This window comes from Coffea arabica, chromosome 6c, assembly GCF_036785885.1.
Source record: "Coffea arabica cultivar ET-39 chromosome 6c, Coffea Arabica ET-39 HiFi, whole genome shotgun sequence".
NCBI lineage: Eukaryota > Viridiplantae > Streptophyta > Magnoliopsida > Gentianales > Rubiaceae > Coffea > Coffea arabica.
This window is the reverse complement of record NC_092320.1, coordinates 7,276,834-7,292,043: the sequence shown is the minus strand read 5'-3', so window position 1 is coordinate 7,292,043 and position 15,210 is coordinate 7,276,834. Positions and strand designations below refer to the sequence as shown.

The following is a 15,210-nucleotide window of genomic DNA, read 5'->3' as shown; positions in this document are numbered from 1 at the left end:
AGTCAAACAAATTGGTGAGCTACTTAGTAGTTTCTGGGATGCTCACTTCACGGCATTGCAATTCTACAGTTCCAAGTCACAAACGTCGCAGAATAGTTTGTCTTATTAATGATTTTCTCGCTGCCCGAAAACTATTTTTTTTTTCCTTTTTGTAGCAATCTTTTTAACGTCTATATTTCTTCCGTCTTAAATACACTTAAAGTTAGGAATTGCGGGGAATCAATTAATTAAATTTCCAAGAATTCAGCACTTCGACCGGCGCCACAAATCAACAGTTCCGTGGCAACCTCAGGCTCATTCGTGGATCGTTTCTTTAGTGCTCATTTTTTTCTTGACTCTTGGACACTTTGCACGGTTCCCAGACTGCAATTTTAGCCTTCAATTTTCTTTCTTCTTCACAGTCACAAAAGCTTAGAAACTCCTTAATCATGGCTCGACTTGTAACTTTGAAGGCGGACAAAAGTTTATGGGCTGAAAGCCACTACAAAACACACCACCAAGCTTCAACTTTTAACTCCTATCTTAAGCAGTATTATCCCTTGAATGTTCTACCTTTTAAGCACACGCAGCACAACCTCAAATTCAAAGTTACTTGCAGAGTCAGGGACAAAGAAATAGAAAATTTAATAGAAGCCCAGAAAAAAGTAAACAGGTTTCGAGCAATTGAGGAATTGGACCAGAAGGAGGGACTTGTGAAGACTTTGGAGGATGAATTTGGAGAAGGAAAAGGGGATAAAAGTGCGGGTTTTGAATGGAATTGGCCGCCATTGAAGAATATACCTCAGAGATATAAGCTCATCGGAACAACTTCTCTTGCCTTTGTTATTTGTAACATGGATAAGGTAACTTGCTGAAGCTTCTCTTGTTTCTTCTTCAGCTGATAACAGGATAACTAACTGAAGCTTCTCCATTTTTTTTTTTTTTTCAAATAAGAGCATTTGCAACTGAGGAATTTCTTTTGGTTGTTTATCAGAATGATCTGTACATGTGATAATTGGTGGGATTCCTTTGGTCAATACTGTTAGCAACGATGCTAATATGGTGATGGCTATAGAAAATGTTGGTCATAATTCATTGCATTTTGATGTCCAATGTTGAGCTTATCTTTTTTCTCATTCAATAGGTGAACTTGAGTGTTGCTATAATACCAATGTCTCATCAGTTTGGGTGGAATTCATCAACTGCTGGACTGGTTCAATCATCATTCTTTTGGGGCTATGCTTTGAGTCAGTTGCCTGGTGGATGGCTGGCAAAGATTTTTGGTGGAAGGTTATTTTTCAAAGACCCACTGTAGAGCATCATAAGATAATGCTTTAGTATGTTGTTGTATTCTTAATGCACCTACAAGCTTACCAACAAATTTACATACTGCATCTAATAACAGGAAATCGGGTTATAAGTTTGTTGGGTGAGAGATAGTATACTCAGATGTATTAAACTTAAAAGAAAGTTAATTTTTAAGGAGCTAGTTTTGAAAACTAAAATTGTTTTTTCAATTTGTTAAAGTCTCAAAGCTTCATGTCTGGAAGAGAGAGGTGAACTTTTGTCTAGCTGCTAGTGTCTTGTGATGCTGTACTGATTGGTGGGCATTCTCTTTGCAGAAAGGTACTTGAGGTTGGTGTTCTGGCCTGGTCATTGGCCACAGCTCTAGTTCCTTTTCTTGCTGGGTACATGCCTGGACTGGTTGCTTCCAGGATTTTGGTAATTCCATTTCCATATCTCCATTTTTGCTATAGTCTTCAAGTTATCACTTATACATAAATATGTGCTTGTGAAGCTACATGAGATATAATTTGAATAATCAACCAGGGCCGGTCATCATTTTGGTTATTTTGTAGTTATGGAAAATTTGTCTGCCTTTGGTATTATGTGCTGATTTTGTTAATTTTATTGAGTGCTCAGGTTAATTTCCTCCTGTTCTTTGTAGTTACCATCAACTCATTGATCTTTCATTGTCAATAATTACATAGGTTGGTATGGGAGAAGGTGTTTCACCATCAGCTGCTACCGATCTGATTGCCAGGCATGTATGACACTGAGCAGAGCTTAGAGGCATGCCTTTTTTATGGAGTTTGTTCATTAAGTTGTATCTTCTTTTGTATGATGATTAACTTTAGAAACTATGATGTCCTTTATGAGTTCTTCTGCCCTTTTCTGATATTGTTGCTTTGATGCATCTTATTATTAGTCTTGAGCATGATAATTCAAGTTCAATTCAAACTTTTGCAGGTCAATACCACTGGAAGAACGCTCACGGGCAGTATCATTTGTTTTTGGAGGCTTGAGTTTTGGAAGTGTTATGGGGTAACTTCCACGTAGAATATGATCATCATTGTGTTTAATGATATGTGTTCTGATATCAATATTCAATTCCTTTTTTTTCCTTGAAAAATATGGTATCTTTCCAGAATGAGGTTTATTGGTTCAATTACAGGGTTTTCAATGAACTTTTGTTAGATCCAGGCTGTGCCGCGAGTATACTACTTGCATGCTTCTTTCTTTATCTTGAAACCTTCTTCTTTGGCTTCCCCTTCCACACCCTAATCGAAAAGAAGAAAAGAGACTCTGAAACTATGAAAACAGTTTGCAGCCTCAACCTGTAGTTTAAGGTGGTCTTTGTTTCATCAATCTCTCTCAATTTCTCATATTAGAACTGCCTCCTTCAAATTCTTAATAGCCTGCTCATACATTCCTGAACCTGGACAGTTCTTCTGTTTCATGATGAGCCTGACTAGGAAATCTGTGACGCTGTCAGGCGTGTGCAAAAATTTTTTTTTTTTTTTTTTTTGGAATTTCTTGTCAGTAATTTTTACTTATGTGAACCTACAGGCTTCTTTTGGCTCCTCCATTAATCCAAAGTTATGGATGGGAGTCTGTGTTTATCATATTTGGCTTCCTTGGCATAGCCTGGTAAGTGGCAAGCATGGGTGATTATTATTTTCTTTTCTTCTGCGTAAGGATTAATGTAGGTTATTTTTTTATGTGTTGGTCTGCCATAATGATTAGGATTGCTGGTCATTACCATTCTAATACCCACTAGAATATTTCAACAAGTTATTTCTTTACATTATGAGCTCTTATTACTTAAAATTCCTTTTATTTGGGCGTGCACATTTTTGGAACTGAAAACTTTTTAGATCTTTTCTGTACCTAGTTGTTCAAATGCTCATACCATGACAACAATTCTGCTGTCCATGTTTTTGCTTCACTTTCTATATCTGTTGTTGGTTCATTAAACATTAGATTTCTTGTGTTATTTTTAGAGCAAAGTATCTAATCCCTGCTGCAGGTTCTTGGCATTTCAGTTTGTTAAGGATGGTGAACCTTCAGCAGGTGGTGCATCAACATCAGGTTAGCAAAATTTGCCTTTCTTCATCGTGCTTTCACAAAAGTTCTTCTTTCTTTCTGTAAATGACCTGGGTTGCCATAGTTTGAATGTAAAAATTCATTTTAGATTGAAGTTGACATTGCAATAATGTAGCTAATGTGTCCATCTCATGAAATTCAATGCTAAACAAAATGAACTAACCTGGACCACTGAAATTCATTAACCTCTTTCCCCAACCCCCCAACAAAAATTCCACAAAAAGAGAGAGAGAGAGAGAGAGAGAGAGAGAGAGGCTCAAATTTGTGAACCTCTAACGAAAATAGAATTGTAGAATTGTATCTGTAATGGGTCTTTTGACCCTGCAGTGGACCAAAACAAAAGTGTATTCCTTAAAGTTGCATGAAAGCTGTTAATACATTTCCACTTTCTGGTTTGTTATCTTCCGCCTTGTAGTAACAAAAGTGAGAGTTAACCGTGTAAAAAGGTTATTTACTGAGATATTGCTCTTCTTATTGGAATTCTAAAAGATACTGTTAATTCATTGGGCTTCCAAAAGTACAGGAATAGGTGACTTTCATTCTCCAGAAAATTTCTCCCTCCCTCTTCTTCGCTATCCTACAAACAATTCCCCTAGGACTATGATGGGAATCTGGGGGTTTTGCGCCTCCACCCTTCAACATCTCCTGCATGAAACATCCCAGCTTTTCAACACGAGTAAGAGAACCAAGAATGCAATGGTTGTTGGGAAATTTGATACCCTTAGTGGTGCTAGTCTGCAACGGCAAATTGAGAACATAGAAGTCTCTCAGCATAGCTTATACCTCTTCAAATTCTGTGGCAAGTATGGAGTAAAAAGGGAGGCTTTTGGAAATTTGGGGATGCAAAGACTGTGGGAAAGGTAAAGCCCAATACACGTTAAACACTTCTAGTGCTGTGACTGTCAGGAGTATCATCCAAAGGCTGAGGGAGCAGATTGGATGGATTCAGAAACCTGTAAAAGCTAATAATATTGTTTTAGATTCTAACAGAAAAAGGTAATATTCAAGTAAATAACCAGCATAAAGAGATAACTGCAAGAATCCTGTCTTGCTCAAAAAGCATGATGTAGCATTGCTTAGTTTCCATATTATGAGAGGTTCCCTGCTTAAAGTTATCTAATATTTGGTGATAATGTCTATATGTAAAAGCAACGGCACACACCATGGTGATTTAATGCTTGTATTGGCCATGCTTGACTATGATTCCATGTTGAATTTAACACTTAGCATCACTTTGTTTAAATCCACATATGTGAATATGTATAACCATTGTGTCATATCGATAACAGTTTCCAATACCCAGGGCATCTATTCTTTTCCGAAAAGAATTCATGGATTGGGTCCTTGGAAGAATTGGAAGGATCACTGAAGGTATATAGCCTTTTGTCTTTTGCCACATCAACTGTAGGATCATTTTACCGTAGAAAATGTCTATATTGCATTCATACAAGTTGGACTACAATTTAGATATGATAAGGTTAGCATTATTTAGACTTGAAATGTTACAGTTATGGTTGAACACCATAGATTCAAGTCTTGAACTGGTTTGGCTTAACATTAAAGTTCTGGAGTTTCTCTTCCATAAGAGTTGCTCATTTCATTCTGGAATTAGATTGCTTGCTTACAGTGCGGCTTAGGACCAAGTTGCACACTAATCTTCTCACCAGTAATCTTTCAAGTAAACTTTTCTTATTAAGAAACTTATGAGAAACGTATGCAGTGCCCCATAATGTTAATCGGTGTTGCAAGCAATGGTCTGGTGGGTTGATTTTAGTTTTTTTTTTTTGGTTCTTGCTAACTTAATTAGCAATTTTTTTATATATACATATATTACAGGATGTCCCTTGGAAGGCCTTTTTCAAGAGTAAAGCTGTGTGGGCCATGATATATGCTCACTTTTGTGGAAGTTGGGGTCACTATACTTGTTTATCCTGGCTTCCAACTTATTTCAGGTATCTTTGAACTGGAATATTTCTGAAAAATGATCTCAGCATTTTTTTTCCTTTGAAGACTTTTTTCATTGCTTTATGAGTGAAAGTCTTAGTCTACTTTCTAAAATACATAACAAATGCTAGTAAATGTGATCCCTCAAGCATAGGCTGTTATGTATACAAATAGTAAATGACCAAAAAATTCAAGTGATATAAGACCAAGACTTTCAGTTGCTGGATGGGAAAAAGTAACTCTTTACATTGAAAAAGAGTGTTTCTGGAGCTGATACACTTTTTTTGGCTATCAATGAATGACATCAGTTGTTAAAACATAGGCTTGCAAGGTACAGCAACATGCAGCCAGAGAAAGTTGTTAAAACACAGAAAGTTGCCAATTTAAGCATAGGATTATGAACAACTAAAGAGTCTTGTGTAATCTTATCTTTCTTTCTTCAGATGGAGTAAACCCAGTATAGTTAAAGCTCCATTTGTCTCCTTTTTTAACGCTCTTTTATGTTTGAACTCAGAGACTTAAATTTTGAGAGTGACACAAAATAGATATCTAACAAAGTTGTTTCCAACTTGCCATGCACAAGCACTTGGTACATAACTTGTAAAAACCTTTTTATTTTCCTTGATGGCTATGTTCTTCGTTCTTCTTTCATTCGACTCATGAAACTCAAGAGTGTGCTACATTCGTTATTAGTTCGTCATCATTCTATGATTTATATTTGAAGAAACTGAATTGTCAGCTTGTGTAACCTGCAGTGAGGAGCTCAGTCTTAATCTGACAGAAGCTGCATGGGTGAGCTTATATGATCTTAGTATCACTGAATGCTTACTACAATGATGCGTTCTAGTTGTAGGATAGATATGCAAAGATAACATGTATTGAGGACCAAGTCATGCATAGGTATTTGTTTCAGGTTTCAGTCCTTCCTCCATTAGCTTCAATTTTTGTCACCAGCATAGCTGCTCAACTGGCTGACTACTTAATTACCAAAGGGGTTGACACCACCAGGGTAAGTGCAACAATTTATATGTGCTTTTAGTTATGAATTTTTATGAATTATGGGCTTTACTATGTGTAAAAAGAAAGTACTATAGTATTTGGTTCCTGGGACAAGATTTTTACATCTTTTAGAATCCTGGTTTTTGCATGGCTGAACATGAAATTGCATGAAATCCTTGCATGGTATCTGTGTCTGTAGTGGTCCTTACTAAGTGAAGCTAAGAAGCAACGATATGCCGGCAGTGGGTCTTCTAGTTGATTGGAGAGGAAGATGAATACTAGTACGTAAATTCCTGAAAGAGTGGTGAAAAATTATCTTGCCTGTCTCATGGCATACAAGTAACAGGACTAGTTTAAGTGATTCTATCATTATCTCTGACAGAAGTCTACCAGGAGCAGTTAATTGACTTGCTGGTTCTTCTTTCTTGTTCATATATGCTTGTGTTATGCTAACAGGTGCGCAAAACTTGCCAAACAATTTCTTTCCTCTCTCCCGCTTCTTGTATGATTCTTTCCTCTTTGGATTTGGGATTGCCTCCATGGGAGGTTGTAACAATTCTCACTGGAGGTTTGGCGCTTTCAAGTTTTGCATTATCAGGTATTTGATTGATTTCATTTTACTTAAGATTAGGTACTTAGAAAAGATACAGTCTTTTAAAATAATTGGAAAAGTGCTGATTTCTTATATATATATATTTTGTAAGTGAGAGGACTTGAACCCAAGAACTCTTACTTACAACCCTTCCCCCGGATTTCTTATATTCGTTTTTGGCTTCTAGGTTTATACTGTACCCATCAAGATATTTCACCCGAGTATGCAAGCATACTTTTGGTAAGTGATGTAAACATACTTAAACGTAATTTTTGAGTAACCAAATACTGGTGAGGTTTGGAATTGTTAGCTTCAATGCAATCAAGGAAAATACAATTTTCGTTTAGAAAATGTATGAATAAAATTGAGCTGCAAATCTTGAACTTTTAAAGTTATTTTTTTGCATGTCAGTTTACAACAGGAGTACCCTATTTCTTCTGTCTCCTGCCTCATTATTGACTTAACAAAGGTGTAACCATAGAGCGAAGCTAGCATCATGATTGCACTTTGTCCTCTGTTTAGTTGACTCTTATCAGTAATTATTCTGGAGTTATATGATTTGTTTACACAACTTCTTTATTTGATTTTTGAAAAATTTCTTTTCCTTGGTTTTTTTACTGAACACTTTTGGTTCTGCCACCATTTCCACCTCTCACAAGATGTGTTGATAGTTACTTGAGTGTTCGAAATAAGATTTGAATTGAGGACTTCCCATCCTCTTGGTCCATGCGGAAAAATCGGGATATCATGCTTTTGACTCAGCACAACTTACCTCCACTAGCCTTTTACAAGTTCCACCATGAATGATTTCAGATATGATTTTCCAAACCCAGGGTATCACAAACACAGTTGGGGCAGTACCTGGAATTGTTGGTGTTGCTTTGACGGGTTATCTACTTGATTCCACTCACTCATGGAGTGTAAGTTGCCTTAATAGTTGCCCATTAATTGTGACCATTGCTTAGTCGGTATCTGGGTAACACCATTTTATCTGAATTTCCTTGTTCTCATGGATTGTAGATGTCATTGTTTGCTCCATCGATATTCTTCTACCTCACGGGTACAGTTGTGTGGTTAACATTTGCGAGCAGCAAACCACAAACTTTCTCAAAGAGAGATTGACTCTTATCACTCAGTGCTAGAGGTGATCGGTAACTCTTGATTACTGACATCACATTAACAATTTTGGGAGGACGATTTATGCTGATAATAACATTTTCTGCTGTACAAACATAATTATAGGCTTTTCAGATTTTCCTTTCAAGGTTGATATATTTTGTAAACATATAGTACCGGTAAATCTTGTACATGTCCTTCGCTATAATTAGTTGTGTTTTGCATGTACAAGTTCCTTATTCTATTGAAACTTATTCTGCTCTCTCTCTCTCATGTTTCGGTGTTTCTGATTTTCCCCAACTGTGGAGGCCGCTTCTGATGTCACTGGAACAGTGACCATCTGATCGACTCTTGCATAATGTTAGGCACTTTAATTATCACCTCCTTCCGCGATGTGTTCTCCATCGAATGTGCTTATGTTCTGAGGATAGGGAAAAGGTGGGGAACCTGGAGTGTTGGAACCCATATTAACAAAAAGTATGTTTCTTTTCTTATCAAGAATAATCAAATAAAGCAAAACAGCTTGTATTTCTTGTCCTATATGATTATTTTTCAAATGGAACCCCTTTTAGTTCCATCTGTTCTCTCACCTACAATCTATCTGCAAGCCTTTTACAAACAAACATCTGCTTCTCTCACCTAGAATCTAGTTGCAAGCTTGGAGATTAAGGTATTCTATGTGAGCAAATACAATGGAGTAAGGAGCAACATTTATTGGCTCTGAAGCAGGGAAGATTTGAGGCTTCAGTTGAGGAATTTCCCCAGAGTTACCCACAGTTAGCTCATTCCCATTTAGCAGCATAGTCCGGCTATGCAAGTCACCACCCTTAGCCGTCAGGTGGTACTCTTCTCTTGTGGCAGATCCTATTTTTCTGGGTTGAGGTAATTGAATATACTTGGGTCTGGAGTGATGACGCCCGTGTTTGTGTCCGTGGAGTATTGTGCCATTGTATGCCACTTTGACCTGGACAGAATTGCTGCCATCTAGGTTGATCAGCAGCAAAGTGATGCCTTTCTGTAAGAAACATACCCTGTTGTTAGTTAACCAGTTAATGAATTATCGTGGAAAGATCGAATGCTGGAGCGAGCTTACGGATTGCTTTGCACAATGAGCATAGGCACGAATCTTCTTTGTGCCTCTGAAGTTCGTTGCTAAAACGTTTCTTCCCATCAACTGGTGCCAAAGCAGAGCACTGAGGAAGGCAGAATAGAATTTAGCCACAGAGTCATAGTGATGCCAATACAAGAATAATTAAACCAAACCGACAGAATGATAACTGCTGTTGGCTAACTCTAATTGGTTATGTAAGCGGTATCATTACCTGTAGTAATCTGGATTAGGTACAAAAGTTGTGGTATCGAGCAAGCCGTAGTTTCCCCCAATCAATGACTGCCTGCAGTAAGCCTTTGTATCATAAGCAGATGCCATGCCAAGCTGATCCAGATACCTAGAAGCCATTTCCGCAGAATCGTCAGAGAAAAACAATTTAACATAACCACTTTATATACGCATTTATTAGAAGTTGGAACGACTGCTTGAATACCAGAAGCTGTACACAAATGCGTTCGACACACCGTCTCGGCCGCTGTTGTATGCCCCTCCGGCCTCACCAACCCAAGCAGAGGCGGAAGTCCCAGAATTCTTGAGAACGCCCTTGAGTTTACTAAATGTATCAGCCTCACCATCGAGGTACGACGGACTTAGAATCTTTTCAATAAGGTGCTCATCCACTCCTGTTGATGTAAGATTTCGAGTCAAAACAGGACCAAACTATCCTTCCTCAAAAACCAGTTTTTCGGCTATATTACCTGGTCCTAGATTATATATGTGGTGGGTGGCTGCATTTACAGCGTTGTTGGTCCTGCGCAAAAAATCTGTAAACCAGTTGACATCAAAGAATCCACCCGGCGCTAAAACAATTGGCTTGTTTGCTACATCCTTGTAGATTTCTTGCACTTTGTTGCGTAATACGATTGTATCAGAAGCATACTGATCAGGTGCAACCCTTGTCCCAACTCCACCGCCGCACAGTTCATTCCCTGGCCAAAATAGATGATGAAAAATCACCATCTGAAACTAATCTCAAGCTATCTAAATCATTTTAAATAAAAAACTATCTGAAAACAGAGAAGAAGCATTTCTGCAGCAGGCTAACCATAGAAAGGTAAATGATATTACCAAGTTCCCAACCATATATGTTGTAGCCCTTTTCAACAGTGTAACGAATAAAAGCTTCAGCATTTGAGGAATCCCAAGCTCCAACAGCTGAACCATCAGACCTTATTCTCCTCCCATTCAGAGCATTCAAACCAAATATAATTTCAGCCCTGGAATGAAGAAAGTGATTCACTAATTTCAGATCGATGACAATAATGAAAAATAATTACCAGTCTAACCAAGGTGGTGCTTCTTACGTACCCAGATTTCTTGAAAAAGGAGTTTAATTCATCCCATCTGGACGAAGGAAGGCACCCTTGAGTGAAGCCAAACAACTCTGAGGAATTCTTAACAAATGAATGGCAGCGTTGATTACTCTGAGTTTGATATATGACATTATCTTGCAAGGTGCCCCCAAGTCTAATCTTTAATGGTGAAAAAGCTGCAAAATGAGGGGAAGATAGCTACTTGAGCTCCCATAACAGGACTATTACGTTAAAATGCCGTTTTTAATAATCAAGAAAGCCAGAAAAATTTAATACCTTTTACTGCATTTAAGAAAATTATGTTGTCAAGATCCTGCAAATAAAACAAGAAACAGATCGAACCAGTCCATTAAACACTAATCTTTTAATTCAAATTTGCCACGGCATATAATAGCCCAGAATCATTTTGGACAATTTGAAATTCGTTAACATCTCTCTCACAACACAATCAAGATCTTTTGGACTTTAATCAAAGAAGGCAAACAAAACAGAGTATAAATGATAAGCGACAAGTATTGTCTCCTTCCCCTTTTACTACTTCATTGCTGAAAGCATCAGAGTGGAATTCGTAGCCATCAAAAAACTTTTCTGACACACCGTCTAAAGCATAAAAATCGCATCTTTTTAACCGGAAATGAAGTTGAAGCCGAAATATACAGCTCAAACAAGCCATCATCCCCTTGTTATAAAAGACGGCACTGGTTCGCGTGGACTAAATCCATCAACAACTTCAGCATACCAACGTAGTAAGCTTGCAGGTAACATTAGAAAAAGCACACACAGAGACATAAACATGAAACTCGAAATAGCTGCAAATGCAGGAAAATGGAAAGTACCAGATTGAGAAGGGAAGCATGGTCCCAGCTACAGGTTCCATAGTCACATTTCTCAGGTGGCCACCAATCCAAGGTGGCACAAATGAAATCGTCATCTATTTCTCCAATGGCACTAATCCCATCTACAAATACAAAGCCTTGGGCTGTTCCAATGTCTTTTGCAATCTCAGAGTACACGAAAATAGAGTTATAACTAAACAAAGACAACCATATACACAATCCCACGTAGTACACTACTAAATAACCCATCTTTATGTCTTGAAGCTAATCTTCAAGATCTATCCCCCAGAAGAAAATGAATAGTTGGAATGCTACAATTTTTACTCCATTGCAGGGCTTGTTGGGAAGTTTATAATGGCAAAAGAGAGGACAACAATTAACAAAGATAGGAGGTATTAAGCTGAGGTGATGTTAAATGAGTTATAAATGCCAAGAAAGCAAATTTAGAGATAATTTATACTAAAGGCTCCAATCTTTTTTGGGACTGAGGCTATTTAAATAGAAGGTGCAAGAAAAATTCAAGATTTGCAGCTTGGGTTCTGAGTAAGAAATTTGATGCAGCTCTAATTGGGCAAATCAGCTGGGGAGTGGGGCCATTGTGGATGTGCTTTGCTTGAGAAAGGTGAAGAAGGATTGCTGGAGTGTTGGACAAAAGATAAGCACAGTTTTGAGTTGGGGAGGTGTGAGTTGGGGTCCATTCAGTGGTCTGGGGTCAAGGACAAGGATTCGGTAGATTATTGATTCAAGTATCAACACACAACTGAATGGAACCAGAGCATCATCAATAATCGAGTCTTGCTACTACCGCAAAATGCTATCATCCGCATGCTTGAAAATTTCGGGTGGATTTGGTGACAGAATAAGAAAGGTCGATCTCGGATAAAGATGTAGTCATGTAGTACATATGAGGAAAACGAACATTTCTTTACTTTTTCTTGCAGAATTACCTACATAGTACGTGAAAGCACCGCGCTGCTCCGACTGAATCTTGAAGTTTATAGTTCCTTTTGCCAATAGTTCCAAGAAAAATCATTCAAAAGTGACTTGGAGTTTATTTGGTTATTAGCTTAAGACCTTGTAAGGAGATGAACAGCAAGCATGAGAGTGATTAAACAAAAACGAGAACAAAAAAAGGGCGAGTATTAATTGTTTCCACCATTATGTGTTAGTTGCAAATTACCAAAAAAAAAAAAAAAAAAACTAGTTCAAATTAAAAGGGAAAATGAAGTTCAATTACCTAATTTTTTTATGTTGACTACTTATTAGTATTCCTATCGCTTTTCATCATTAATAATCCTATTTATAGAAGAATAATCTTGAAGCAACGAGACACAAACAACAGCAGAATCCAAAGTATGACAGTGGCCTCCACCTCCTTGTATTGAGAAATACAGAGCAGATTAGGAGGACCTGGAAATTTTTATACAGCTGTCAACTCATGGTGAAATATTTACGTAGCAAAATGATTATGGGTCAAAATCATAGACTGCATTAGCAACAGAACATTTATCCGAGCTCCAAAACTAACGGGACAAAAAAAAAAATTACTCGCAAGTGATTGTACACTCACTCAATTAATGCAACCCTTTATGGTACCCGACACAGCCCGTGAATATGTTCATATAATTACTACAACGACCCTGCGTACAAAGTACAAACGCAATTCTGCTGCAAAATTTTCACCACCTAAATTGGAAAGACTTAGGAGGCAAATTTATATATTTAGCTGCTCTGGAGTCCGGACTTGCAAAGTTCAAAATTTCCGGAATTCCTTGAAGCTGTCATAATTTTAGGCAACCGAGAAAGAAACTACCAGAACCTAATCCATTAGAATTAGCGGAGGAAAATCCTATCCTTTCTTTATTTGGTGGAAACTTGCGTTTCTTCCAACTCCCCTTTACCAACTTTCTGAAACTACATGCTTCCTTTTTTCGTGTTGTTAACAGCTACACAGTAGGTGTATAACGACGGGCAACATATGTCGTACACATGAAATTGCATCCTCAATCAAAACGAGTTTTTTTTTTTTTTTCCTTTTCGGGTTAGGGCTGGGGAAGTAGCGAAACGAGCTTAATTACTTTCTATCCGTTTATACACAGCAAAGAGGATGATGCAGGCGAAGTGGATAGATGTATGAATGGGTTTTGCACCATATTTAATCAAACTTTATATTGATTAAAGCTCTTTAATCTTTCAAACAAAGTATCCACGCTCAAGAGTTTTCTGCTTTACCATTAATCTATTTACTTTTTGCTACGTTAGGATTTTAATGTTTGCCATTTATACAAGTGCCATGCAGAAAAAAAAAAGGGGTCAAAACAAATAAATAAGCTGATGGTATAGTTTAATAGTTTCAGTTTCTTTCACCTTAATCATTTAGCTAGGTATAGATAAATGCAGAATTAATAAAATAGAGGAAGTTAAATGGAGAGAATCAATTGGCAACCCATATTTGTACTAGCTCATAACCTTACCAGCTGGTTGTGTTCAGTGTTTACCACTGTTGAGGACGGCGGATGAAGACAATAGCAAAGATTAATTGGCTCGTGAATCCATTTCCCCAGTCAAACGCTCCTGTCCCGGATGCCACCTTTTTGCCTTTGCCCATTTAAATTAATTGTCTGTATACTACTTTTCAGTGGCTGCATCTATCCCTTGAGTTTCTAGTAATGCTGTTTTTATGCTTTACCTAGCTACTGTTGCTTCTTTTTTTTTTCTTCCTGTTTTATTGTGGTCAAGTAATTTACTGAGAGTGCTATTTGACACTGTTGATGTGGTAATGGCTCGGACAAATACCAAGTATATTCTTCCTCAGTTGCTTAATGGAGGTTGGGCTTCAAATTCATTGCCTGAAAAGACAGCATCTTCAACTTGACCAAAATTTCCTTTTCTTGTTTGTCTGCATGTGTGAGCTAGCAGTCGGCACAACTGCAATACTACAACACACCGACATTTTCCGGCTGAATTTCTTTGGTATTGAAACTGATCATGAAGATTAAGATGCAGGCACGACCCTGTACAGAATTACGTGTCCAAGAATTTATCATGTCAACGCACCCCATCTAGTAGTTATCCTTGTTGGATGGATGGTTATGGTCTCCATCCCATGATTGGTTAAGCTTCCCAACACGCTTTCTACCAAACCAGCACGCTCTTAATGTTGCAGTTGGATCCAGGAGAATTTGTTTGGTCACCGGTTTTTATTTTAACTGATCCGAATCGATTGTTTATTGTAGTATGATTTTCTTTTCTTTTTGTTTTGGTCACTAGCTACCTTGACCGATCCTTAATGACCTTAACCCCGTTTCTCATCGGATTCGCTCTACATTAGGCTCTCTATTCCGATCAATTTCCAGATCAATCTTTAAACCTGTCCGACACTGTTAAACACAGGACTGGCGGGAACTAGTCGAGTGCAAGAAGTCTCATTCAGTGCCGTCTCCGTCCAGTCCCATTAGAAAACACTAGGCAAGACAAATTCAGCCGATGAGAACAGTAATATGTATTCAAATTATTACATATTGTTCACATCAACTTCCATAGGCATATGATTAGGTTCTACATAGTTTCTTTGTGATCACTTGTGCTTGTCGTACGTAAATGTCCTTTGCCGCGTTTAGGTTTATCCAGAAAGAAGGCTCAGCATTTGGAACCGCATATTACTTTTGGATACTACCAAAGCATTATTGGTAACAAGTTTTTTTTTCCCCTTTTCTTTTCTTCAATAGGGAATGTAGGTTTCTTTCATCTGTCCATTCCACCTCACCTTCTTTTGGTAAAAGAATGCAGTAAATTAAAGAATTTGACAAAAAGCATACAAAGATGATATATTTGTTTTTGGTTCATACGTAGTGGATCTTATAACAAACACTAGCTAGGTCATTAATTGAATGTCATTGTAGACTGATACCTCAAGAAAATGCAAAAATTATT

At 37.7% G+C, this 15,210-nt stretch overlaps 2 protein-coding genes and 1 pseudogene across 3 annotated transcripts; 2 read left to right on the top strand and 1 right to left on the bottom strand.

Moving 5' to 3' along the window:
* The first annotated feature begins 287 nt into the window (after positions 1 to 287).
* Positions 288 to 8,290, top strand: LOC113692864 (probable anion transporter 6, chloroplastic). 2 transcript variants are annotated; one of them, XR_011815782.1, is made up of 15 exons: positions 288 to 842; positions 1,124 to 1,269; positions 1,602 to 1,701; positions 1,971 to 2,023; positions 2,230 to 2,304; positions 2,830 to 2,910; positions 3,290 to 3,351; positions 4,670 to 4,737; positions 5,203 to 5,318; positions 6,066 to 6,102; positions 6,224 to 6,319; positions 6,766 to 6,907; positions 7,089 to 7,141; positions 7,715 to 7,821; positions 7,922 to 8,013. XR_011815782.1 is itself a non-coding variant. In XM_072052525.1 (15 exons), the coding sequence occupies exons 1-15, from the start codon at positions 429 to 431 to the stop codon at positions 8,021 to 8,023; spliced, it is 1,632 nt and encodes a 543-aa protein (XP_071908626.1). In that variant the 5' UTR covers positions 290 to 428; the 3' UTR covers positions 8,024 to 8,290. The 2 variants fall into 2 exon arrangements, 1 of the variants encoding a protein (XP_071908626.1); XM_072052525.1 differs by having other exon boundaries at positions 290 to 842; positions 7,735 to 7,821; positions 7,922 to 8,290.
* On the top strand, positions 3,789 to 4,366 carry LOC140008075 (large ribosomal subunit protein eL43y-like; annotated as a pseudogene).
* A 194-nt stretch (positions 8,291 to 8,484) lies between the features above and the next one.
* Positions 8,485 to 12,380, bottom strand: LOC113692863 (heparanase-like protein 3). The gene is made up of 9 exons (XM_027211460.2): positions 11,278 to 12,380; positions 10,718 to 10,754; positions 10,437 to 10,617; positions 10,197 to 10,345; positions 9,827 to 10,057; positions 9,562 to 9,751; positions 9,340 to 9,465; positions 9,111 to 9,210; positions 8,485 to 9,032 (listed from the first exon to the last, which is right to left on the bottom strand). The coding sequence occupies exons 1-9, from the start codon at positions 11,524 to 11,526 to the stop codon at positions 8,664 to 8,666; spliced, it is 1,632 nt and encodes a 543-aa protein (XP_027067261.1). The 5' UTR covers positions 11,527 to 12,380; the 3' UTR covers positions 8,485 to 8,663.
* Between the last annotated feature and the right edge of the window lie 2,830 nt (positions 12,381 to 15,210).

Excerpts from the sequence above, each read along its gene's own strand:
- LOC113692863 (XM_027211460.2), bottom strand. The coding sequence starts at position 11,526 with ATGGGTTATTTAGTAGTGTACTACGTGGGATTGTGTATATGGTTGTCT. Across the intron at positions 10,346-10,436 it reads TCCTTTTTCAAGAAATCTGG|GGCTGAAATTATATTTGGTT; the intron begins GTACGTAAGAAG and ends TCTTCATTCCAG. Across the intron at positions 9,466-9,561 it reads GCATTTGTGTACAGCTTCTG|GTATCTGGATCAGCTTGGCA; the intron begins GTATTCAAGCAG and ends AATGGCTTCTAG.
- LOC113692864 (XM_072052525.1), top strand. The coding sequence starts at position 429 with ATGGCTCGACTTGTAACTTTGAAGGCGGACAAAAGTTTATGGGCTGAA. Across the intron at positions 6,908-7,088 it reads TTCAAGTTTTGCATTATCAG|GTTTATACTGTACCCATCAA; the intron begins GTATTTGATTGA and ends TTTGGCTTCTAG. Across the intron at positions 7,822-7,921 it reads ATTCCACTCACTCATGGAGT|ATGTCATTGTTTGCTCCATC; the intron begins GTAAGTTGCCTT and ends CATGGATTGTAG.